Source organism: Triturus cristatus, chromosome 6 (genome assembly GCF_964204655.1).
Source record: "Triturus cristatus chromosome 6, aTriCri1.1, whole genome shotgun sequence".
Lineage (NCBI taxonomy): Eukaryota > Metazoa > Chordata > Amphibia > Caudata > Salamandridae > Triturus > Triturus cristatus.
In genome coordinates this window covers 960,487,719-960,512,941 of record NC_140589.1, presented here as the reverse complement: position 1 = coordinate 960,512,941, position 25,223 = coordinate 960,487,719, and the positions used below count along the sequence as shown (strand labels likewise).

General features: G+C 42.4%; 1 protein-coding gene across 4 annotated transcripts in view; it reads left to right on the top strand.

Moving 5' to 3' along the window:
* Positions 1-25,223, top strand: part of PHACTR2 (phosphatase and actin regulator 2) — a 458,184-nt gene that overhangs the window by 186,409 nt on the left and 246,552 nt on the right. For all 4 annotated transcript variants that reach the window (XM_085611660.1, XM_085611661.1, XM_085611662.1 and 1 more), the window contains exon 3: positions 23,003-23,083. In XM_085611660.1, coding sequence (XP_085467786.1) covers positions 23,003-23,083 — 81 coding nt within the window. The remainder of the gene's footprint in view (positions 1-23,002; positions 23,084-25,223) is intronic.

Below are 25,223 nucleotides of genomic sequence, written 5' to 3'. Positions count from 1 at the left end.
GTAAGCAGTATGGTTTTTATTATATTGAATAATTATAAGCTTTTTTAAATACCTCCTCTGCTGTTTCTAAGCACTGTCAGTAGCAGTTGTTACTGTTACCTAATTGAATGACATTCAGTTTACTGACTATGAAAGGACTGGAAGGATTGAGTACTAAGGTGGGTTTGCCAGGATTCTCCAGTGGCTCAGTACTCGCACATGTTGATATGGTGTGCTCTTGGATAAATGAGACATTACAATCAGATACTCCATTGTTGCAAGATTTCAATTTGGTTTTTGTTTGTTCAAGTTTGAGTGGTTAGGCTATTACTATGTGCACCTATAGTGCAAAGTACATGCAGTTTCTTGACTGTATTTTAGTGTTTGTGTTAAATACTTTAAGAAATTGGATTATTAGTTGTGAAGAATGAGTCCTGCACAATTAATAAATCCTTTTTACAGGGAACCAAGTACCCCATTGTAGCACTTGACTCTCTCAGGGTAGTGAAGCAGAGCAGGCTAAGGCCTATTTGGGGGAGTTGGTGCGGCTGGCAATCCCATTTTGCTGGCACGCAACAACAGCACTCAATAAACGATTGTCCCGTCAATGCTTCTTCTTTTGAAAAGGAAAAGATGTTGAAAGTTGAATTTTTAATAGATTAATCATTGGCAGTTACCAGAAGTGTGGTTCAAGTAAGCGAAAGATTGCCGAAATAGAGAAAAGAAAGAGAGCAGGATGAAGAGTCTGAGCTACTAACGTGGACAGTAAGAAGGGATAATAAAAAGTAGCCAGAAACATCTTGAATGTGAGAGAAACAGTAACAAGTGAGGAAAACAAATAAAATTACAGGATTAATAGACCGGCACATAGAAGAGAAGTATATCTAGTAATGCTAGGCCGGAATCAGAGAAGAATGTGTTGGGTGGATCAAGGAGTGGCGGTCATGCTGTTGGTAAGGAGAGCAGCTGTAGGTTCGAATGCGACCAAGAAAAGTAACTGTGAGTGGGCAAAAAAGGAACACGGGTGTGATGGATATTAAAACATATTCATAAAACATATTGAGCTGCAGAGGTTGAAGTGGGCAAGATCTGAGGGGCACGACGTGCCCATACTTTAATCATTTGACAAGAACTCTTCTACTACTTTATGTTCAAAGGCAATCGTCCCAGGATGTTTAATTTTGACATTTGACAAGCCTCGACTGAAGTGGGGGGTGATCTGTAGTGCTGTGAAGTCTAGTGAGCGACTGACAGATAAACAAGAAACAGGACTCCTTTCCTGGGTGCCTGCTGCCTGAAAGGAATTTATATGTGCGCATTTGGTTAATATGCAAAGGTAAAGGCTGCTCGGGAGCTAGTATTGGCTTTAATTGATGTATTCATTTGCAGAGTATTCTTTTTGAGAGGAATTGTAAGTTGACCAGCTGAGCTGTGAAGTATGCGCTTTTAATGGATAGAAGTACAAAATGTTTGCACTAGATGCAGTCTGTATATTACTGAGATTTATATTTTGAAGGACTTTTTTTTTTTTAAATCTTAAACCTAAATCTTTTTTTGCACTGTGTGGCAGCCTATCTTTTGCTGTGTGTAATGCTGTACATAGTGACAGTGCTTGCTGTCATAGGTTGAGACCTCATAACACAACAAATGCACGTCCCTATTCCCTCCTATGCCAATCAGAATCCAATTCTGTGGCTCTCTAGTTACAAACACAAGTATCTCCAGCGATAGCATTAACCAATAGAGGTTTCACAATGTTAAAAAGTGCATCTCTTGCCGATTAGTTTAACTTGGATTTATAATTCTTTTAAGATGTGTGTTATTTTATATGCAGTTACTTCAAGGTGAAATGCTAACAAAATAGCTACAGAATATATTGTTCTTTTTATCCTGGCCTTGGATCCCACCTCCACCTCCACGTCCACTGCCATTGAACTCAGGATCACAGTTCCCATCCTTTTTTAACGCACTTCAACCCCTGTTAAGCATGTACATTATATGGCTAAATTATTAACAAAGCCCCAGCCAGTCCATCTGAAAAACTTCAAAGCGCTTCCAAGAGCCTGCAGTCTGGCTCTTTGTACTCTGATGTCCTGGTACTTACTCCTCAGTGAAGTTTGACAGCCTTTGAACAGTCGGGAAATCTTGTATTGCACTCTCATACATGGACACCTCTTGGGATTTGGCATTACAAGCAGTTGCATGTAATACAACAATACACAGACTGAAAATCACCTGAAAACGCAAACACATAAAAACATCTGCAGTTTCTTAAGAAAATCTCATCGCTTTGTTTTTAACTCCCTATACAGTCTTCCTGAACGTATACTTGTTTGACAGTATATATATGACGAAATGAACAGACATTTTCTGTCTGCATCTGTGTAAAATCAGTAAAAACTGAAAACTTGTTGATGTAATGCTTGTTCGAACAATCCGTTCGAAAGGCAAGGCTGGTTATTATGCTGTCCTGATTTTGTAGGTCTGATTAATAAATACAGTCACCTGCCCCTTATCCAGAGGGTGCATTTATTTGAGACAGGAAACAGTCAGATAGAAAGTGTGGTAAGTTAGTGATGGTGGAAAACAAGCCAGTGGTCCTGAAACCGATGCTGCTTTCATTTCTTTCGTGCTCTGGTGCAGTGAGAGTGCGTGACAGGAATGGAAAGAACAAAGTTGTAGAAACGAGCCATTTTTATCTCAGAATCCGTTGGGATTCATTTTGCGGGTGGGGTTGGGCTGTACTAAATAAGAGCCACATGGTGAAACTTTTAAACCTGGATTAAGGGAACGAAATTGAATATCATCCAAGGGCAAGGAGGGGGCAGGGAGGGGGCATGGGTTGCTTAATTTACTCTAAAGAGTTTTTAGTGATTCTACAATGGCAAGTCCTGGCAGAGCACTGCCAGGCAAGGGTGGATAGCTTTCTTTAAAATGGCAGGAGTCCCGATGATAAATATATTCCTTCCACGTAAAAGTAATTACCAACGCGGGTATCCCCTCATTCGATGGAGTTGGTAAGAGCTGTTACCGGCCCCATTAGAATTAAGAGGCCACTCGCAATGAGGGCAGTAGAAGTTTATTTTGACAGGAGTATTTCACACATTGAACATATAACACTTGTCCTCACAGTTCAATCAATTCATTTTACTCAGATTTTGAACATGTTCCTAGTCAAATACACAGGGAAGATGTGCAATGCATCAGAAATCATAGGAAATTACAGAAAGAAAAAATTAAAAGATCAAGGAGAAAATTATCTACTTCTTGTCATAGTTCTGAACCTTAAAAGCACTACTGCAACTCTCCTTTTCACACCCTTAGGGTGCACACCATCCCAAGGCTTTTATTGTGCCAGTTTTTATGGATGACGTTTAAGTTCCTTACAAAGGTCCTTTGGGAGAGAGGTCACAGCCATGACACAGGCCACTTGATATGTGTGAAAACGGCTACTTTATAGAAACAGATGCACATTACAAACCAATTATTCTGACAACTGCCGTACAAAACTAAAACCTCACTATACATCTGTTAAAACTACTACCTGACCCCACACCTAAATCCCCCAACCTACCCCACCCTGCAATTAACACATTACAATTAATTGCATTTAAAATTACCAAATTCTATTAGCCTCACATCCTACGCCTGCAAGTATGAAATTGTAAATAACCAAACATCCTAAAGTGAACCTTGAACTCCCTGCCTACCCTTACCCTGCACATGGTTCACTAACTTTCACGCCAACCAAACTTCTGCCAACCCCTGAAAACTTTGCATGCCACCGCCACCCAGAAAAAGGGGGTGGCTAACAACCTTATTCTGCTCCTCCCCCCGCTGATGCTAACTTCCGATATTTTGATGTCTACTGCCGTACATTCAAGGTTCTAGCTAAAACCTCTCTGATTTCCAACAAGTTATAGCTCCATACCCATTCTAGAGGTGTACTCTGTCGCCCGGAAAAAACTCCTCTGTGTCAAACTGAGTATCTGAATAACAGATCCTGCCAAACCCAAGACCCCTACAAAATCGAGCCATTTTGCTATTTAAGTTTCTACGTGCTCTATCCACTGCTACTGGCTTAACCGCACCTATCCAAGCCTTCTTGGACACAAATTCCATCCAGTGGACAAAACCCTGACCACTGTTATTTAAAGAGGGCTAAATCCTTCTTTATGCTACGCATGAGCACCACCCCGTCCTCCTTGCAAAGATTATCCTCCCCCCAAGTGCAGAACTAATATATCCGGGAACCGTCCGCTCACATACTATTCAAACAAGGGACCAAATCTCTTCAGCACATGCCTCCTTTCCCTTTCCATGTGATCTTAAACAAACAGTCGTTGGAGCGTAACGTGTGACCAAAATAACTCTGCCGCGCTTGCACTTGAGCCAATTTAACAAACGAGTGTCCAACCACCCAAATGGCCATCTCCTCTGCCTCTGGGCCGGACACTGAACTTGCAAAAAACAAAAGGCCTCCACTTCCTATAAAAGAACTCATCTACCCACGCCCGGTTGGTCAGTTTTTGATTAACTCTGCCATATTTGAAAATTCCCTTAGAGCGTGACCACATCCTCCCAAGACACCTCCTTGCCTTTTTTTTCCTCAACAATTCATGCACCAAAAAACATCCACACCATCAAAGTAGAAGAAAGGCACACTTCCTCCTCGTCCCGGCACACTTCCGGCAATACGGATACCAGGCTGCCCAAAAACTGCCGCCCCGCTGATTGAGCATAACCCTATAACAATTTACCCATAAAGGCAATCCCTGCTAACTTCCTGGCAGTGGTAACCCTCCTCAGACCCCTCTCCATCATGCCTAGTATATATTGAATGACGTCTTCCTTCTGCAACCACAATTCGTCCTGCTGCTGAGCATCTGAATGCAAAAACTCCTTCCGGGCCAGGATATATGTAACCCTTGTGGATTTGGCGAGCAACCCTACCACCTATTGAAACATCCGGCGTTGCCTACATACCACAGATGCAGAGGCATGGGCATTGGGATTCTGTTGGCGTCCTTGGCCAGCCCACGGAATCTCCCCCACTGTGAACGAGACAAAGCATCTGCGATGTCACTGTCCACGCCCGGTACATGCAAAGCTTTAAAAGCAATGTCATAAAGCAAACAACCGAGCACAAATACTCTCATCAGCTTCAGAATGTGCTCATCCCTGGCGGACTGGCAATTTACTATCTGCACTACAGCCATGTTATACACCTGGAACAGCACCCTTTTGTGTGCCAGTTCCTCCCCCCCAGAGCATTATTGCAGCCACCAGGGTCAAGAGCTCCAAAAACGCGATACTCCTGACGCCGTTGAGCCTGTTGGCCGTCCAGTGCTCAGCCCACCACCTTTTTAGCTTGTAGAGACTGAAACCTAGGCTACCTGCCGCATCACAAAAAATGTAACATCACACTCCATGTCTCTATCGCGCGCCAATGGCACCCCGTTGAAAGACTGCAAAAACACACCCTACATCCTCAAGTCCTCTTTGAACCTGGCTGATAGCTGGACGCGATGGTGAGGTAACTGCTTTCCCGCCAACGTTTGACCCAATCTCCTGCAGAACGTCCTCCGTGTCCTAATTACTCTACACGCAAAGTTAAGGTGCCCTAAAATAACCTGCATATCCTTCACCTTGGCTTTCTTGTGTGACGGCATGTCCCTCAACCAACAATGCCAGCATCTTCACCTTCTTATCCTGAGGCAGTCGCACTTCAATTTTTACAGAGTCAATCTCAATCCCCATAAATGACAGCTCTGTAGTAGGGCCCATTGTCGTCTTCTGTGAAAATGGCACCCCAAGATCTCCCATCAGCTCTTGGAAACTTTCCAGTTCTTCCTGGCAGCCCGTGGTGCCGGGTAGACCCACAAGGAAGAAATGGTCCTAGTAATGCATGACCATCTGGTGCCCTGCGCACCAAGAAAAAAACCACTGCAGAAATGTGCTGAAACATTCAATAAGTGCACACCAGATAGAGCACCCAATTGCAGTGCTTTGTCCACGTACCACTTCCCTTCAAAGAGGAAGCCCAAGAGCTGCAAATCGTCTGGGTGGACTGGAAGCAGCCGAAACTCAAATTTCACGTCCCATTTTGCCAATGGTGCCCCTGCACCTACCGTCACCACTAGTGACATGGCCACGTCAACTAAGGAAAAGACACTGTTCCCGCATCCTCTGTAATGAAATCATTAACTGATCCTCCTTCTGGCCAATACAAGTGCTGCATCTGTCTGAATTGGCCCTCTTCTTTCTTAGGGACTACGCCAATTGGAGACACTATCAAATTCTCCATGGGCCAGTCATAGAAGGGGCCCGCCATTCTCCCTTCCCTCACCTCCTTGTCAAGTTTGTCTTGCACTGCCTGTTTGTGTTCTCTAGCTGAGCTTGAGTTGTCTGCCCACCTCCTGCCCCACGGCCCGTGTAACCCAACTGGAACCCCTCCCAAAACCCCTCACGAAAACCCTTGCATCTTCCTGACGCCCGTAGCGCTCCAGCCAAGACTCCAACCTGTCTAACTTAACTGGAGTATGAGCCCTTTGGCCCAACCCCTTGCGGTCCCTTGCCCCCTCGGGTGACTGTAACCTGCTGCACAACCCCTTATAAAAGTCCCAGCAATTCCCCAAACACTTTGTTGACTTTTCCCTGTTTCACCCACCCCTCCCCAGGTGGGTCGCCCTTGAAAGGGCCGGTAAACAATGGGTAACCCGCTGGCAGTGAACATTGTCTTACCACTCTTCGCTGCCCCCATCGTGTGCTGCCACAAGTAGCTATCAAGCTCTCCCCATTTGGCTTCAGGGTCCCATGCCAGCCGCAATCTAAATTCCTCAATATTGTTTTTTTTAATCTGTTTATTGTCATTTTTAACAGAGATATACAATTTAATGGTAAATGCTACCAGTTACATGGTACACGTACATGAGGCAACGGTACCCAGGATTATCAGAAAGCCATATTCCAACAAGTAATTACATTCAGTGAACTTATTATCATCCTACATATTCTCATCAAGTTTGCATTGTATTCTGTTTTCCTCACAGCTTACCCAGGGATCTTGACATTTCCCCATATGCAGTTTTAAGATCGGTATATATACTATATTAACAACCTAAACATTCTCAGGATACAACAAGGCTCAAGACAACTCCCCCTTAGCAGAAATTGTATATAACCATAAAGTCATGTACTTTTTACATCCCCAGTGAAAAACCGTGTCTCGTGTATATGTTCTGTCACAGGAGTCCCTGTGGTCAACCCATCATATCAACGACAATTTCCTATCCCTAGACGTGACCAAATGTAGGTTCTGTTTGTTGTTAGGTTAGTATATCTAATTTAGACTGTAGATTGAGCCGCAATGTTGCGAGGGTTGTGTTCCAACTATCCGAGAGTGGGAACTTCAGTAAACCCAGTGTGTCCTCCCTCTTGAGGGACACTCCCTCAGCCTTTTCCCAGTTTAAAACAGAACGGGCCCAGGCCAGGAACAAGGGGGAATTTACCAGACTTCCAACGTGTTGTAATGAGTCTCTTTGCCACTGCAAAGCCCAACTCTAGGAACCTACCCGTAGCCCTATGTGCCCTGCCCCAAGGAAATAGTTTTAATAAGCATGATTCCCAAGAGTGTAGGAGCTGTCTATCTGTGCATTCAGATAGATGATCTACAAATTTGTCCCAGAGCTGCCGAAGCATGTGGCATGCTCATAACATGTGTGCAATGTCCGCATCTAAGTGGTTGCAGCGAGGACAGTGAGGGTCAGTTCTGTGAAAGTACTGATTGATTTTCTCCGGGGTGAAATACGCTCGGTGTACTATATAAAATTGTACTAATTTAAACCTTGCATTACGGGAAACTTGTGCGAGATTCTTTAGTACCAAATTCCATTCTGTATCTGTATATGAGCGACCCATATCAGACTCCTATTTCACACGCTAAATTACTCATCATATTGTGCCCACACATAACGTCCCTGTGAATTGAGCCCTCCTTATAATATCCATATATTTAAAAAGAGCTACGCAGCTCTCCGGGTATTTCTCGCTATACACGCTTGCGTAAGTCAGGAAGGGACCCTGTCTTCCCCTCGAACCTCCTCTCCCCAGGATTCAAAACTGTCTAAACCCTCCCAGGCTCTGTGGTCTCCAGCCGGTTCTAAATCCTCAGGCATGTCCGCTTCCCCCCCTCCTCCACTCATTCCGTCTCCTGAAGCCCCTGGCATGCCTGTCATTAATTCAGGTCCCCCCTCCACCTAATTTTCGTGCTCCCACCCCCACCACTCTTCCCCTCCCGGCATTCCACCTTATGTGCTGCTTGCCTCCCCAGGCAGCCCAAACCACGCCGGTTCGCATCCTCTTTTCCTCCCAACTCCCCCCTCCCCCATCCTATCTCCCTTTCCTTATCTTTATTAGCGAGCCCTCCGTCAAGGCGGCTCGCTGTGCTTGACCCCACCCCTAATTTGAGCCCTAGTGGGTCAGCATTACAGCTGCCGGCTCTCCTTCCTCTCTTCCTCGTCACCCTCCCTCCTGCCAGCCTCTCTTCTTTTCTTTATAATTTTTCCTCGATAGCCCCTCCGTTGATGCAGCTCGCAGTCCTTGGCCCTGCCCATACTTAGGCCAGAGCGGGTCAGCGTTGCAGCCAATGCCGCTCTGTGCCCTCCTTTTTAGGTCTCGCCTGACTCAGCGCATGCGCTGGTCTGGCGAGACATTTTGTGAGGGCTCCAAAAAGTGCTACCAGGCCAGCCTAGAGCTACAGTGCATGTGCGCGGGCGCACGCGTCGCGCTTTACCGCGATTACTTTCACTTTCGCAGCCGCACGGCCACTTTGATGTTCTCCGTGAGGCTTCAATAGATTGCAGCAGTTAAAACAAGCATTGGCATAGCCAATAGGTCTCGCTTTTGGGACCTTATAAGTGTTTAGTTATGCAACTGTTGCATGGCTAAACACTTATAAGGTCCCAAAGGCGAGACCTATTGGCTGTGCCAATGCTTGTTTTTCCTTGTGTGGCCGCATACCCAAGCGTCCTGAGGTTTGAGGCACCTTCACCGCCCAGCCATGCCCTCTGCCTCCAGACTCAAAGATGGAGACTCAGAACGCGACCCGCCCTCTACCCCCCCATTCGCCGAGGGGGCGCTCTCTTTCTATACGAGAGGCCCCTCTCATTTACCCCTACCTGGCGGCTACCCGCCACTTTCACTTTCTTTGGCAAGGAGTACTCCGCAGTGTCCACCCCCGCCGATGCCTTCCGCACTGGGCGTGCCGGCCCCACGGCTTCTTCCACTAGTAAGTCCACGCGGCCCGCCTAACGAAGGAGGCGCAGCTCCTCACGAACCCTCTTGTCCTCCTTCACAGGTAAGCGCCACTAAATTAATCGACGCTAGGTGCAATCACCAACTCCCTACAATCCTTCGGTAAACACACACAAATTCTTGAAAAATTATGATAAATGCAGCTCCCTGCCACCAAGTTCTTCAGAAGCTAAAATGGTGGCAGGGAGTCTAAAATCCAAACCCTATATAGCCATGGGCTATTTTTGGGCTACACCTATGAAGCCCAAACAAAACACAAAATGGCAGTCCCATGGACTGAACCACCCTCCCAATCTGCCCAGGGGACAGACATCCCTCCTGTTGGCTTCCCCCTAAATCCCCATTGTCGTAAACATTCGGAACAGTGCAGTTAGGCTATATTACTTTACTGTCATTTTTTTGAGCAGTAGGTTTCGTAACATCAGCTTAGGCACTGTGCCTATTGTTTGATATTATTTTGTGGATAGTTATAATGCTGTAAATCAACACTACAATGGCCATTTCGATATCTCTTTAGTGTGAACTCAGCTATAAACATGCAGAGCTTTACTCCACTGAATTTGTGGTCTGAATGCCTCATTTAGAGGTGTGGGAAACTCGCAGCTTGCTCCGCCAACAGGAAATCTTTACCAAGCTGTCCGTCAGCCACCCTTGCAACAGGACTCCTTCCACTGATTCTCGTTTTCCATGCCTGCCGACAAACAACGAAGCCGATGAGCTGGGAGAAAACGTCCTGCGCGTAAACAACATTTTCTTTTTAAAATGTCCATTACTCGAAAAAACTCACTCTTTGTATATTTGTAGGTAATCCAATATTGAGAAATGCAGAGCGGCTTAAAAAAGCAAAGGACAAAGGGAATGTTTAAATATGGGGGCACATTCCTCGATTAGGGTGCAGAGATAAAGGCTGCTGTCGATCTGGCGGATTGGCTGGAATCCACCAAGATCTAAATGACGCCCTATGTTTTTCTGTTTGACTTTTTCAGAAGTGGGTTTTAACTCGTAATACCTACTCGTGTCTGTTGACTGCTTTTTTAAATGAATTAACTATGTACGCAAAAAAATAATTATGACAAAAGTTTAATGTTTCATCTTGTCATTCACAAAGATTCAAAAGGTAAGTGCCTGCACATTAAGTTCTGACACTGAATATAAATAGCACTTGTTGTAGTTTTTAGACTGCTGAATCTATATATGGCACCTTTAGTGCAAGAGTGGCACATTGAAGATTGCTTTAAAGTGAATTCCATTGCTCTTCCTTGGAAAGACCCTGTTAATCAACTAAGGATAATTTAGTTTGAAGGACACTCCCTCCCTTATCCTGTAGAGGGCTGCAGTCTATTGGCCTCGCCAGTACTCCCCATACAAAAGTTGCTCTTCGCCTGGCTTCTCAGAAGGTTAAAAGAGGTCAAGGATGCTCTCTGTCCTCTGTGGTAAAAGATTGCAGCACTGTGCCAAACGATGAGTAAAGGACATATTAAACTATGTATATGTGTGTGTATATGTACATGTATGTATGTGTGTATATATATATATATATTCACTGAAAAAAACCATAGGTTTCACACATGTTATAGTTAGCTGGACATTTTACTGATAAAAAACCAATGAAATTCCCCCGTTATAGTTAGTGCAGGCAACTATAACTCACGCGACCGCAATCCTCTGCTGATGACATATGTGTCTTTATGAAAAAAAAATATTTGTAATATATGTATAGCTAAAATTTAATGGAAGAAGACATGGGCAAATAAGTGTCTAAATACAGTATTAGCATCAGCAGAGGATTGCGGTCGCGTGAGTTATAGTTGCCTGCACTAACTATAACGGGGGAATTTCATTGGTTTTTTATCAGTAAAATGTCCAGCTAACTATAACATGTGTGAAACCTATGGTTTTTTCAGTGAATTTGCAAGGTTTTTTAAATGCTAATTCCTAACTATAACGTGTGTGAAACCTATGGTTTTTTCAGTGAATTTGTACGGTTTTTTAAATGCTAAGTTACTTTACGCCATTCGTGGCGTGCGCGCCCACTTAACGCAGTTCGTTCCGTGCGCGCACGGTGAGCACGCGGTGCGCTTCGCGCACCGCGCGCCCACTTTACGCAGTTAGCCCACGTTACGCTGGATGGGCCATGTACGCACGATGCGCTTCGCGCACCGTGCGCACATGGAGGACATATTATGCGCATCGTTGTCAAAGGTAATGTTTGATTTTTTACATAATTTCGTATGCCGTGCACAAATGGTGCCCTTCGGTCACCATTGGCGCACGGGGTGTGGAGAGTGTGGATACATTTTTTTTTATATATATTTTTTTACCGTACGCGTACGGTAAGCGTAATCGGCGATTTTTCAAAAAAAATTTAAATTGAATTTTTTTCCTTGGGGGTTCATAGGGGACACCTTCATCATGGCTAGGTGGTTGGGAGCAGTCTTAACAGCCCCTTTATATGTTTTTTGCCTTTGTTTTTCCTCCTCCCCCTCAGAGTGCGAGATAGAAAACGGCGGCCGCCGCTTCCTGGTTTCGACCGATTCGAATGTTTACTAAGATGTAACAGCCAATCAGAATCGCGCTCGCGCACGTCACCGTACGCGTATGGTAAGCTTACCGTAAGCGCACGGTAAGCGCACCGTAAGCTGCCACAGATATATATATTGATTTAAAGGCTATTTTCTCAGGATCTACTGAACAGATTTACACCAAACCTACAAAAGGCACTTCCTTGACCTGTAGACTACCTCTCTGCCAAATTTCAAGTAACTCTGTTCAGCCGTTCGGTCTGTAGCTGTGTCTAAAGGTCCTATGGAAAAATGCATGGGAAAAACGCGTTTTGGGACCCCCCTTTTTTCTCAGCCCCCGCTTGACGAATCCCCCCGAGACTTTCAGGGTAGGAGCGGAGCATAGCGCCACACCTATTTTGAAAATTTCGCGAGGATTCGTCGACCGGCGCCAAAGTTATTCCAAATAGAATGTTGCGGATTTCCTATGGAAACGTAGTCCTAATTATAACTATATATATATATATATATATATATATATATATATATATATATATATATATATATATATATATATATTGTTTTACTGAAAAAACAAAGGTTATAGGGACGTTATAATTGGGCTTAGATTTCACTCATACAAAACCATAGAAATTCAGCAGTCACCTGAGCTACTATAACTTAAGTCCCCGCAGTGCACTGCTTATGACCTCACATATTACATCACTCATGACATCTCAAATGACACTGACACCACTGATAACATTATCCAGTGATTGTGAGTCTTTTATGAAAGTTTCTGAGTGTTAAATATATATGGCAAGATACTACAAATGTTAAATTAGTAAACTTCGTGTACTACTAATGAGTGATACTATTTGTAACACACATTATGTAAGTGGCTGTGTGAGAGTGTTTAGCCATGTGTAAGTAGGTGTCTGAGTGGCTCCGTGGGTGTGTGGTTGTGTGTGTGTGTGTGGTTGAATGAGTGGCTGTATTGGTGTGTGAGTGAATGTGTGTGGCTGCATGGGTGAGTGAGTGGGTGTGTCAGTGGTGTATGAGTGAGTCAGTGGGTATGTGAGATGATGTATATGTGAGTGGCTGTATGAGTGAGTGGGTACCTAAGTGTTGTATGGGTGAGTGAGTGGGTGTGTGGGTATGAGAGTGGTTGCATGAATGAGTGTGTGCTTGTGTTAGTGACTGTATAGATGAGTGAGTACATGTGTTAGTAGATGTATGAGTAAGTAAATACTTGTGTCATTTTATGGGTGAGTGAGTGGCTGTATGGGTGACTGTGGGTGGCTAAATGGGTGAGTGAGTGGGTGCATGAGTTGGCCCTATGGGTGAGTTAGTGGTTGTGTGAATGGTTTGTTGAGTGGCAAATCACTTTGATGCATCCCTGTTTGGCCCCACCCACCTTAGTAGTATCCAAAGGTCTTCCTGCCTTTTGCCAGAATGATGGGCAGCTTAACAAGCACCACCCGTGCGTTACCCGCAGATTTTGGTGGCGTGTTTGTGATGCAGCGGAATGTAAAGACATTTCCACCAAACAAAGAAGCACTTACTTCATATGTTAAGAAAGGATCCTTGTTTGGTGGAGATTTGTCTTTGTAGTCTCGTTGTCTTTTCTATAGGAGGATTCACGTTATGACATATTTCTGAATAAAGAAGCACCTGGAACAATCACATTGCAAATCACACTGGTGACATTTCCTTGTTCTTCATTACACAGCTGTAGTGTAGAATACGTACTGGGCATTTAACCAAGGATGTAGAACCTAGTAATTAACCAGTAGAAATAACTCCACTTAAGTAGATATTTTGTGCAAAACTGTGGACTCTTGTTGGATAAAAGGGCAGTTGTAGTTCCTTTGTTGCTGAGTTCACACAGCTACTGTCACACCCACACAGACACTCACACACCTACTCACAGAATCATACAGTTATTCATACAGTCACTCACAGACCAAATCAGACACTCGTGAACTCACTCACAGACTGACTCACACATTTATAGAGGCACTCAAACCCACTCAGATACTCTCACACCTACTCACAGACCCTCCAAGACACTCAGACACTCGTGCACCCATTCAGACACCCATGCATCTACTTACAGACCCCTCCCAGACACACACACACAGTGAGACACACATACAGCCACTCTTGGACCCATAGAGACACTCACATAGCCACTCACTCACACACCCATTGAGACACTCATGCACTGCCTCACACACTCATGCACTTACTCACACACTCAGTCAAAGGTTCTGGGTTACAGTTAGGAAATGACATTTTAAAACCTTCACTTAAAAACTAAAGGTTAAAGGGACGTTATAGTTAGGAAATAGAATTATCAAAAACTTAGAAATTTACTAAAAAAACAAGGTTGCAGGGATGTTATAGTTAGGCTCACATTTCACTCATACAAAATCAGTGACATTGAGAAATTATAGTTAGCTTTGCTAACTATAACTTATGCCCCCGCCATGCCCTGCTTATGACCTTCCATTTTACATCACTCATGACATGGTCAGTGACAGCACTGATGACATCTCAAATTACCTTATCCATAGCAGCACTCACACCCCCATAGAATGTCCCATACACTCACTCCCAAACAACCACTCACATACCCATTCACAGACCCATACAAACACTCTCATACAGCCACTCATAAAACCAATCACTTTCCCATATTGCCACTCACACAGCCACACACTAACCCATACAGCTAATCACACACTCACATATTAACCTTTACAGCCACTCATATACCCACACACTCACCCATACAGCCTCTCAACACATCCACTCACTCACCCATATGAGCACTAACACACTCACTCACACACCTACTTACATACTCATTCATACCTCCATACAAGCACTCACACATCTGCTTACTCACCCGTACATTCACACAGACTTTTACTCTATAATACAGCCACACATACCAACTCACTTAACCAAACACCCACTCAAAAAGCTACTACTCACCCATACACTCACTTACACATCCACTCACTCATACAGCCATTCAGACACTGACGCACCCTCCCATATAGACACTGACTCACCCACTCATTCACCAATTGCCACTCACACAGCCCCTAACTCACCCACACAACAACTCATATACCTACGTTTACACTCATACAGCCACTTGCACACACCCACTCACACATCCATACTGGCACTCAAGACACCCACTCACACATGGATACGCACAGTCACACAGCCACTCACATATTATATACTAGAAATAGCATCACTCATTAATAGTACACGAAGTATACTATTTTAACATTTGTAGAACCTTACTATATATTTTTGACACTCATAAACTTTTAGAAAACACTTTCACTCACTGCATGGTGTCATAAGTGATGTCATAAGTGAGGTCGTCAGGGATGTCTCCGATCATGTCATGAGTAATGTAATATGTGAGGTTATAAAAAGTGCATTGCAGGGGCGTAAGTTCTAGATAGCTCAGCTAACTAAAACTGATGAATTTCAGTGGTTTTGTATGAGTGAAATGTGAGCCTAACTATATCGCCCTAAATGGCACCAGGGCACTCGCCTTTTATTCATGTGAGTCCCGGGACCAAAATAGGCTCATGGAAGGGCGCAACATCCCCTTTTATACATTGTATTTTTTTAAAGGCCCTTAGGGAATGTGGTCTGCAGAACCTAATGAGTCCATGGCTCTCCATTGTAATTGCTGCTGAGTATGCTAAGGTGCCAAATCACCTTCAAGATCCACCAGTTTGGCCCCGCCTGTTCCATGTTAGTAGTAGGCATCGGTATTCCCTTCAGTTTCCAGGCTGATGGACAGTGTATTTTCTTAACAACTGCACGTTGAAAAACAATCTGAAATCCTTAATGGAGGTGAATGCATTTTTGATTTATTGGAGCGCAATCTCTTCTGTAGTGACTGCCCAAGACAAGTGGGTTCTTTCTTGTCTTATCCTGGTCTGCGAGCAGAGTCCAAGGTTCTCCTTTTTGATTGCTACTGAGTATGCAAATGCAACAAATCACCTACAATCTCCACCCATCTAGCCCACCCCTCCCTCTTTAGTAAGTAACGGTGCTAGCTCTGGGTGAGTTGGCCCCTGGGCCTGATTGCAAGCCAGGACTTGTGATCAACCCCTTCTGTGCATGGCCAAAGGCCACAGTGGCCCGCCAACCATATTGCGGCCTCAAGACCGCTGCACCACCGACAGTGATCTTTGATCGCTGGATGTTGCGTTGCTCCCAGGGAGGCCAGACCACCCTGGTCGTAATGGGGAGGTCGGAAGATTGCCACCGTCTCGTAATAAGTCTCTTAATCTCCAATTTCGTTATATTTACCTCAATATTGAGGGCCAAAAAATTTAGTCGAATTTTTATCCATGTGACTTGTGAAATTCAGATTCAGAACATGGTTATTTAATGTTTTCACAAACTCTGTAGCAAGTTATTTTGATCCTCTCCAAATGACGAAAATTTGGACAATATAAAAAACCCAAAGCACTATATGCTCATCATAGAGATGCATGTTACTGATGACCTGTTCCTCATATCAGTCCATGTACAAATCAGCATTGCTGAGGGCGAAACAGGTCCCCATCGCAGTGCCCTGGGTTTGTTTGTAATAAAGTTTGTCAAAAGTGAAGAAAATAGTTGTTAAGACACTACCAGATTATATCAAGTAACATTTCTGTGTGGAGAAAAAAAAAAAGATAGCAATCTTGCCCTAAAGAAATTGAGACGGGCTTGTATGCCTAATTCATGCAAAATGCAGGTGTAAAGGCTGTTTACAGCTAAACCTAATAAGAGATAGTCGTGCTCCCAGCAAATTCTATATTTCTGAGAATTACTTCAATGTCTTTGACATAAGAGGGTAAAGTTTCAACAAAGGCTCGTAAAAAATAATCTACATAGCAGGAAGTGTTCTCCAACAAGCATCCAATTGATTTCACTATGTTCCTACTTGAGGGATTGCTGGGATTTTGATGCAGTTTGGGTAGGAAATAAAGAACAAGAATTTAGGGATAATCACACCCATTCCTCTCATTTGTTCTCACCAATCAATTTCTCCCAGTATGTTTTGCTGGCCTGTTGTATTATCAGTTAGTTCATAGCTAGGCACATCATCTAACTGTAACCTTCTGCTAAAGATTTTTCTTTTGAAAGAATTGCTGTATTTCCTCCTTTGATTGCCTAACAACAATGTAAAAGTTCAATCCATCTATCTATGTAGTTTGTTTGAAGTAGGGCAAAATGAAAGTTCTAAAGAGAGTACCTCTATTTGTGCTTCACTTAAAGTAATGTTCGATGAATTTGCACATTCTTGCATCGCTCCATTACTTGGCTGAGGTGTGGCTCCTTGTTTTCATTTCCATAGAGCCTGCATGTTTTCTGATTTTCCTATAGCTCCCTTGTTTGAGCCTCTTCCTTCAAAATAATTGATTTTTATTCAGTTGAATCTGAACTCAGAGATGCATCACTGTCGTTGATGCAGCTATCCTCAGTTTGTTCTTTGTCTTAACTGGTCTTTTCTGGTTGTTGTTTCTCCTGTTGATTCACAGATTGCTGGTCAACTTCAACATCCTGTTAGTACTCTTTCTTTAATGGCTTACGTTTCTTCCCAAATGTTTGTGCTCAGCCATTTTGATTATCATTACAATCCTAATAAAATGTTTTTTATTTCTTATTTTTGATTTCTTCCTCCGGTTTTTTGAACTTGGAGTTAAGTTTTTCCATTTCTTCCTCAAAATCCAGTTTGTTCATTATTTTTAATAGTTCCGTGGACACAGACTCAATTTCCAGTAATGTCTTGTCCCTATCCTTTCATACATATTTGACCAAAACGCAAAGAATGACCAATACGCATTTTGGTGAATTTACCTCCCATTATTCAAGCATGGCTGGATCTAGGACTTGATATGTGGGTACCTTGAAAATTCTTTGTCCTCTGGGACTTCTTCCACTGCCTATATATTTTTGTAAGGATTCCCACTGCTTGCCCCTCCTTCTTTGAGTCCCAGATCAAATTCTTGTGGGGAAAACAGTTTCTACGCTGCTTCCCTACATTTGTTCTCTCTTACTGCTGCCAGTTTGTGTCCATAGGCCTTCGCCACATAGTACATAACGTTACGTATCGCCAAATACCAACACTAGTATATCCTTGGTTGTTCGTGTGGCTCTCCGTACCCCTATTGTGCTAAGTAAAATGCTGTTGGAAATAGTTAAACCACTTACTCGTTCGGAGAGGTCCAGCCGCGCGTCCTCCAGTCAGTTAGCTGTTTCCTCCTTTTAACTAGCGGGTGTTTAAATTGGTGTCAGTCCACATGGCATGAAGGTGGTCTTGGTAAAGGAACGGGTGAGCCAGGTGAACACTGAATTGCAGAAAAGTTATTTTTCCTCACAGTTCCCTGTCCTCCAAAACAGCGGCACTTACTCTGGTGTGTGTCCTGAAAATCTTATGGAAGTATTCTCCAGGCAATATAAAATATCCATGATCTGACCAACAGAATATGTATTGTCAAATACTGCCCTAGTGGGCTAAATATCATGCATATCACACACATATGGTCTCAAGTAACTGTAACTCGTGTCCTAAAGTAACTATAACTAGCCATTGTCATCAATGATGCCATTTCAGATGTTTCAGTGATTTTATCAATGATGTCACAGGACAGCAGTGCATGGCAAAGGTACGAGTTATAGTTACTTTAGGGCACAAGTTACAGTTACTTGATCTATAACTGATGAATTTCAGTAATTCAGTGGCTTTGTTGGTTTAAAACTGTAGGTTTTAACTGATATTTCGACCTAACTAGAACATACCTTTGATTTTCTGTGAAAATCTTTTTTATATATATATGTGTGTGTTAAAGGTATGTATAGTTAGGTTATGGTACTCTTATTTTCTGTTTTCTTTCAATTCTTTTTTTAATGCAAAGTAAGATATTAACTTACCTAACTATAACTTAATTTGAACCTTTGTTTTTTTCCTGAGGATTTATATATATATATTTTTTTATTAAAGTAAAGTAGTATTTTATTACAAAACGTACCACCGACCCCACTCCGTGCACAGCCACCAACTGGGTGCTGCATGGAGTTGTTCGCAGGGCTTGGCCACATACCACACATTCCCTTTGACTGTATACATTGTGAGATTGTCCACAGGTACTATCCACACGCCAGGCCCTTCCTCTAACCCCTCGTGGGCAAGCAACACTGCACATGGTCTTCAACAGTACCCGACGTGAGGTTGGGCGCAGATAGCAAAACCCACCCCGCACATGGCCTTTGACCATGTGCGGCGTGGGGTTAGTGATGGACGAGGCCCTGCAACGAAGTCCAGCTGTTACCCCCCTTGTTGTGCACAGTCCATGCCCAGTGGGTGGTTGGGTGCAGGGCCTGGCGCCCAAACTCACACGTTCGCGCATGGCTGTTTATAAGGGGTAGCATTTTCTGTAAGGCAGAGCTACTGATGTCTCAAAAGTTCAGAACTCCAAAATGTGAAAATGATCCTATTGTCTTTATAAAGGGGTCAGAATATCAACATATGTAAAGCACATGTTCTATATTTGTCAAACAATTACCAATAATGAAATGTATATTTAATTAATCACACAGTCCAATGTTCAATAAAAGTAATTATCATTTAAAAATTGAGTAAAGCTTTATAAAAAAAATTAAAATAAACATGTCTTTGAGTCTTTTAAAAACAAAACATATTTTTCAAGCTACAAAGAAGCGACAATAAGGGGGGCTCCGCACTCCAGCTGAACAGCATAAAGTTCCAGCATGAGTGCTTAAGAAAATTATGGTAAGCTCTCCTGGGGTATGTATTTAAAGACCCATGAGACTTGCTGTTTTTTGTTTGTTAATGTTGCTGGGGGGCTACTGCACATCCTGCAGCCCCACGCAACATTTAAAAAAATGCATGGTGGCAACTGTGCTAGGGACACCACCAGGCAGACACAATATGTTTTAGCATGGATTTTCAGATCCACCGCAAATTCACAACAAAATGAAAGAAAAACATTTTTGTAGTTTAAAAAAAAAAAACTTTATTTCAGGACTATGTCCCAAGTCCTAGAATGGCTGCCACCACATCTTTGTTTTGCCAGCTAATCAGATCTCATCTTGAGAACTCTCGACTCTGCGTATCATCCGCGGCGTGAAACATACAACGTTTTTGAGCCTCAATATCTCCCAAACTACTTAACAAATGTGCACCAAATCACAAAAGCATACTTTTGGGACCAAGATCTAGCCTTTTGCCAAATTTTTTGTAATTCCGTTCAGCAGTTTCTGGAGTATCACACACTGTTTAATTTTCCTATGGAAAAATGAATGGGCAAAATGTGTTTTAGGAACCCCCACCCCCTTTTTTTTATTCTTAGCCCCCCACCTAATGGATCACCCCACAACTTTCCAGGAAGGAGCTGAGAAGGATGAACATTTTTGGGGAAATTTCTTGAAGATTCATCAGATGGTGCCAAAGTTAGTAGCAAACCGAAAAATGCGTTTCCTATGGAAAGGATGTCCTAACTAGAGTAACCCAGTGACTAACGCCACTGGGTAACATTTATATATGTCCGATATAGTGTTAAGTTAATCCCTTGCTTTCTGTATCGCTGCCATTTTTAAAGCAATAGTACAGCAATCACTTCTTTAGGTCTTACCAAAAGCCTTCTCATTAAACATTATTCATAGCTTAATTTCTGTGATGCAGGATATATTTGTATCTATTGCTGTGTCAGGCCAACAGACTAGTGTGATATGCTTTCACAGCAAGTTAGTCTGGCCCTCAGGGAGTGTGACTGGACTGCTTAGGTGAAAATAAAAGTGGAACAAAAAATATACAGATGATTAAGAAATCTGTCGTTGCGTTGAAACTTGGAGCAATGATTTGACTTCTATTTTGATAAAAATAGAAATACCATCAATTTGCAACATGGCTCAATTTTGTTAATATTACGGTGCTGTTTGAGTACCTTTGTGTCGTGGCCATGAGCACTGTTCGCATTTGAATAATTTATATTGCAATTCAGCTAATTATATAGTTCTTTTTTAAATCTAAATGTATTGAGTGACTGTAGCGAAGCATGTAAACATTTGTAATAACTTTTCTCCATGCCTGCCATGAAAATGTCTTGGGGCGAAGGCACAAGAAATATGAAATATTCATATGTGCAGCTAAATTAAATTCAAGTACACATTCTAATCAGAAAAGATGGGTAGAGGATGTGACAAATATTTCTGGATATTGCCTTTCTGTATCAGTGTATTTCCTCAATCTTCTAAGGATTAATGTTTTGCAACAAGCTGAATGCCTGGAAAAAATATTTACACCATCCCACTGCTTGAAACGTTTGCATGACAGTACATTATTCATTTTCAAATAGACCCAGAAAGGCGTAGTTTATATGTAGACAATGCACCTCACATGCATATTATCAAATAGATTACTCTTCAAAATAAAAGGCATGCATCAAAAAGAATACCTGAACCAAACCGTGTGTAACTTAAATACTTGCATATACAAACCAGCCGTCCTCTATTTATATATTCATTTTTAAGGTGCTGCTGCAAACATAGATTTGTTTCATACCCCTGACTCTCTATGTGTGGTTGCCATTTTGTAATGGAGTCCTCTTGCTTGCATTTGAATTTGAAGGTAGAGTGATCTCTTTTGGTAGCCTCTTTCCCAGACATTGAAGAGACACAAACCTGGAGAGTGTCCCTGTGGAGAATTTGTCTAACAACGAGGAAAAAGCTGTTGGCACAAAAATCTTCCAGGCAGAGAAGCAGAAGATCAAGAAGCTTCCAATTCCCATTTATTACCAAATTTCTGACCCAATCAAGTGGGCGTCAAATGCATGGTCTACTATGATCAAGAGAAGTGATTCTCTTTCTTTGGTTCTTAAATTGTATAAAAACAAATATAGAAAGTTGAAATTGTTTCAAATACATTCAACCTCTTCCTTATAATATCGTTTTAACTTGTAATAACATGCAACAGGTGCAAGAGAAGGGTTTGTTAACCTGTACCAGGGACTAGACCTGCAGCTGAGATCCACAACAAAAGGAAAGTCTGCTTACTTTTCTTCCATGATGTTAACTTCTGTAATCTCTACATGGTGGAGAGGCTGAATTTGTCTTCCAGAGAAGAGACGTCTCAGAGAGACACCTCAGAGAGATACCCCAGGAGTACTGGTAATGTTTGCTCTAGAAATTATACTGTACATCTTTATAGGTTTTCAGCAGTGTCTAGATTGTTCACAGCCAAAGCAAGGGACTCAGAAATAGACAGATCACTATGCTCATATGTATTCAAAAGGGGTAGAACTTAGGTAAGGTATGCAAAGTGCTATTTTAAACCCATTCTGCCAGCCAGATTGCATGCATGTGCTGTTCTAGATTCTGGTTCACTTTCTGTGTGTTATCTCACTGGAAAAGGAGAAATTGTAAGGTAGTCCTATGAAAATCATATTATACTTACATAGTGACTCTGTATCTCAAACCCTGCATTTGCAGGTACCAAGGATACGTGGAACTCTAGGGAGGGAAAGTTAGCAGGGAATTACAAGTGGTATCACGAGAGTTCCCTTAGTAATGAGGAATAAGCAATGCAATTGATAAATATGGAGCAGATTCCACCAGCTGTTCCTCATTTTGTCCCAGAGTTTCACCTGGAGATGTCAGCTGCTTTCAGCAGGAAACATCTCTGGATTAAATGAAAAAGATGCACAGTTTTTGCTCATAATCTGGCCCATAGTCATAAACAGCTAGAATGAATTAGGTTTGAATAATGCAGGATAATTGTGTGATATAATTTCTTCTAGAATGTTGTTATAGAACCCGTGGGGGGTAATTCATGAAGCCGACTCTAGGTTTGTCATGGCCAGTCTATTCACAGATCGATTTAAGTTGGAAAACTTAAATGTTACCACATATGGGGGAGTCACCGAAATATAAATAAATCAAGTCCTATGTCTTCCTCGTACTACTGTCACTGGCTTGCTGACCTATTGTGAATGGTTTACAGCCTTCTTTCTGGGATTCTAAACTGGTCATAGTCATTGTTTCACAAGCATGTAAACTCTCTCTGGTAGATCTTTCCTGCAGTGCATTGTCTTAGTATGTATGCCTCTTTGTATCTGATTTGTTGACTTATGTTATGTTTTCTTTTTATCAAGTGTTGGAGAGGAAGATCTCAACGAGGCAGAGTAGAGAAGAGCTGATCAGAAGAGGACTTCTCAAAGAAATACCTGACCATGGTGAGACCCTGCCAAATTTTAATCAGAAATTCGCCTTTTATCCTAGGCATATTGTTAGATTCTTCATAGGATTTAAATAGTCTAGATTGAAAGTCATTCTCTGTGATTTCTATGTCACAAACTTATGAATTGTGTATGAATGCTTATTGTTCTATATTGCTAGAACGCTGACGTGTTCCTGCCTCAAAATACTTCCTTGCTGACTATGACAACGAGTGCTTCCTTAATTAGAAAGCATACAGAATAAAAAGGATAGAAAAAAGCCAAATTTTATAAATTTCTATCTAAGAGTTATCAGCAGTGACCTCTCTTTTATGTTCTTAGTGGGCGTAGGCATGGCACTCTGTAGACTTGTATCACTCACCGTTAGCACCATTTCCAAATTTTCATCAAAATCTTTAAAATTATCAGATGATTGTCTGTGGTGGATCTTAAATATGTTTTTGAAACTTAATTAAATATGTTGCTTCACAGGAAGATTAATCATGTATCCTGTTTGTAATTGTTCTATGTATAAGTCATTTCTATAGCGCAAACCTAGTCAAAAGGCAGCAGGGTACTGAACATGGTCGAAAGCTTCCTTAAACTCAGGCAGCAATAGAAAAGGTAGCTGACTTGTGGAAGGTTAATGCATTGTGATGTTACAATCAAAAGCTTTTGAAATAGGATTACTATTTTCTGTTCCTAATGGATAGACCGTGAGAGCTCTCCGGCCTAATGGAGATGTCTTTCCTTTGCCGCCTCTTCATATTTGAAATGCCTAATAGCCTGAAGTTGAGAGACTGAGTGGAGATCTGGATAGTGCCAAGTATTGAAAGTAGCAATAAATGAGGCTTGTGGCGATAGTTGCTTGGACTATTTGAATATTTACTGAAAAAGCAAGAGTTTGCCAATAAAAGCATAACACAGTTCACTTGAAGTGTTATTGGCAGGTCCTTCATTAATGGGGCATATTAAACAAACACTAGGTTTTTTACAGAGCCTTGGTTTGGTCTTACGCCCCTCACATAAAGAAATGCTAAGGCTTTCCATGTCTCGAAGGTGGAGGGTCACTCAGAAGATGTTTGATTTACCATAATGAAATCTAATCTATTTCCATGTATAAATACCACTGGATACAGGTCAATAATCTGCAGTGTATTGCTGAAAGAAATGCCCATCAGCATGCAGTGAGTATCTAAAACAATTTGTAAATATATTTGAAAGGACAGGAGACAGTCTTGATTCCATTGTGTGACACATGTCAACATTTATTTGAGCAGGGATTTCCCCCATCACCATCCTTTTGTTCATACAGGCCGTCAAAAAGCACCCCACTTATTTGCATGTCTTCAAAGACATTGCTGAAAACTAACTGGGTTTTACCTTGAGCCCTTTGCTTTTCAACATCTACCTTGCCCAGTTAGTCAAGTCCTGCCTGCAGATTTGAAATACTTTCTTATGCAGATGATACCCAACTGGTCATTTTATTTGGGCAGGAAGACATTGAGAACGTCAAGCGGCGATTTGTCGCCTGCATGCGAAAAATTACCTTCTGGATGTCCCTCAAATGCCTCCAATTGAATGGGAGAAAAACAGAGATCTTCTGTTTGCCAAAACTCTGACCTACTGGACTGATGACTGGTGGCCGGCTGACCTTGGCTTTGTCCCTTTGCCCAGAAGAACAGGCAGAAATCTGGGCATACTTTTAGACTACACTCTATCTATGAAAGACCAGATTACCTCCACCTGCTGTACTTTCTTCAGCATACTGTACCTTCTTGGAAGAAAAAAAATCAGTCGTTTCCTTTGAGCTCCTGGAAGACACTTACCCAGGCTTTAATCATCAGTTGTCTGGATTAGGGCAATGCCCTAATCCTTGCTTCAAATAAGTCCCTTGTATCCAAAATGAAGGTGGTTCAAAACACCGCTTCACGCTTGGTTAACAACTTGCCTCCATGGACCCCGTCAGCCCCCACACTGAGAACCCTTCATTGCCTCCCCATTAGAAAGAGAGCACTGTTCAAATTGCTCTAGCTGATCTACAAATCTGTGTATGGCTCAGATCCAAAATACTTACAGGACAGACTCATTCCATACCACCTGATAGAAACCGAAGATCTAAAAACCAACTTCTCCTACGTCCTCGGCGTATTCGTAC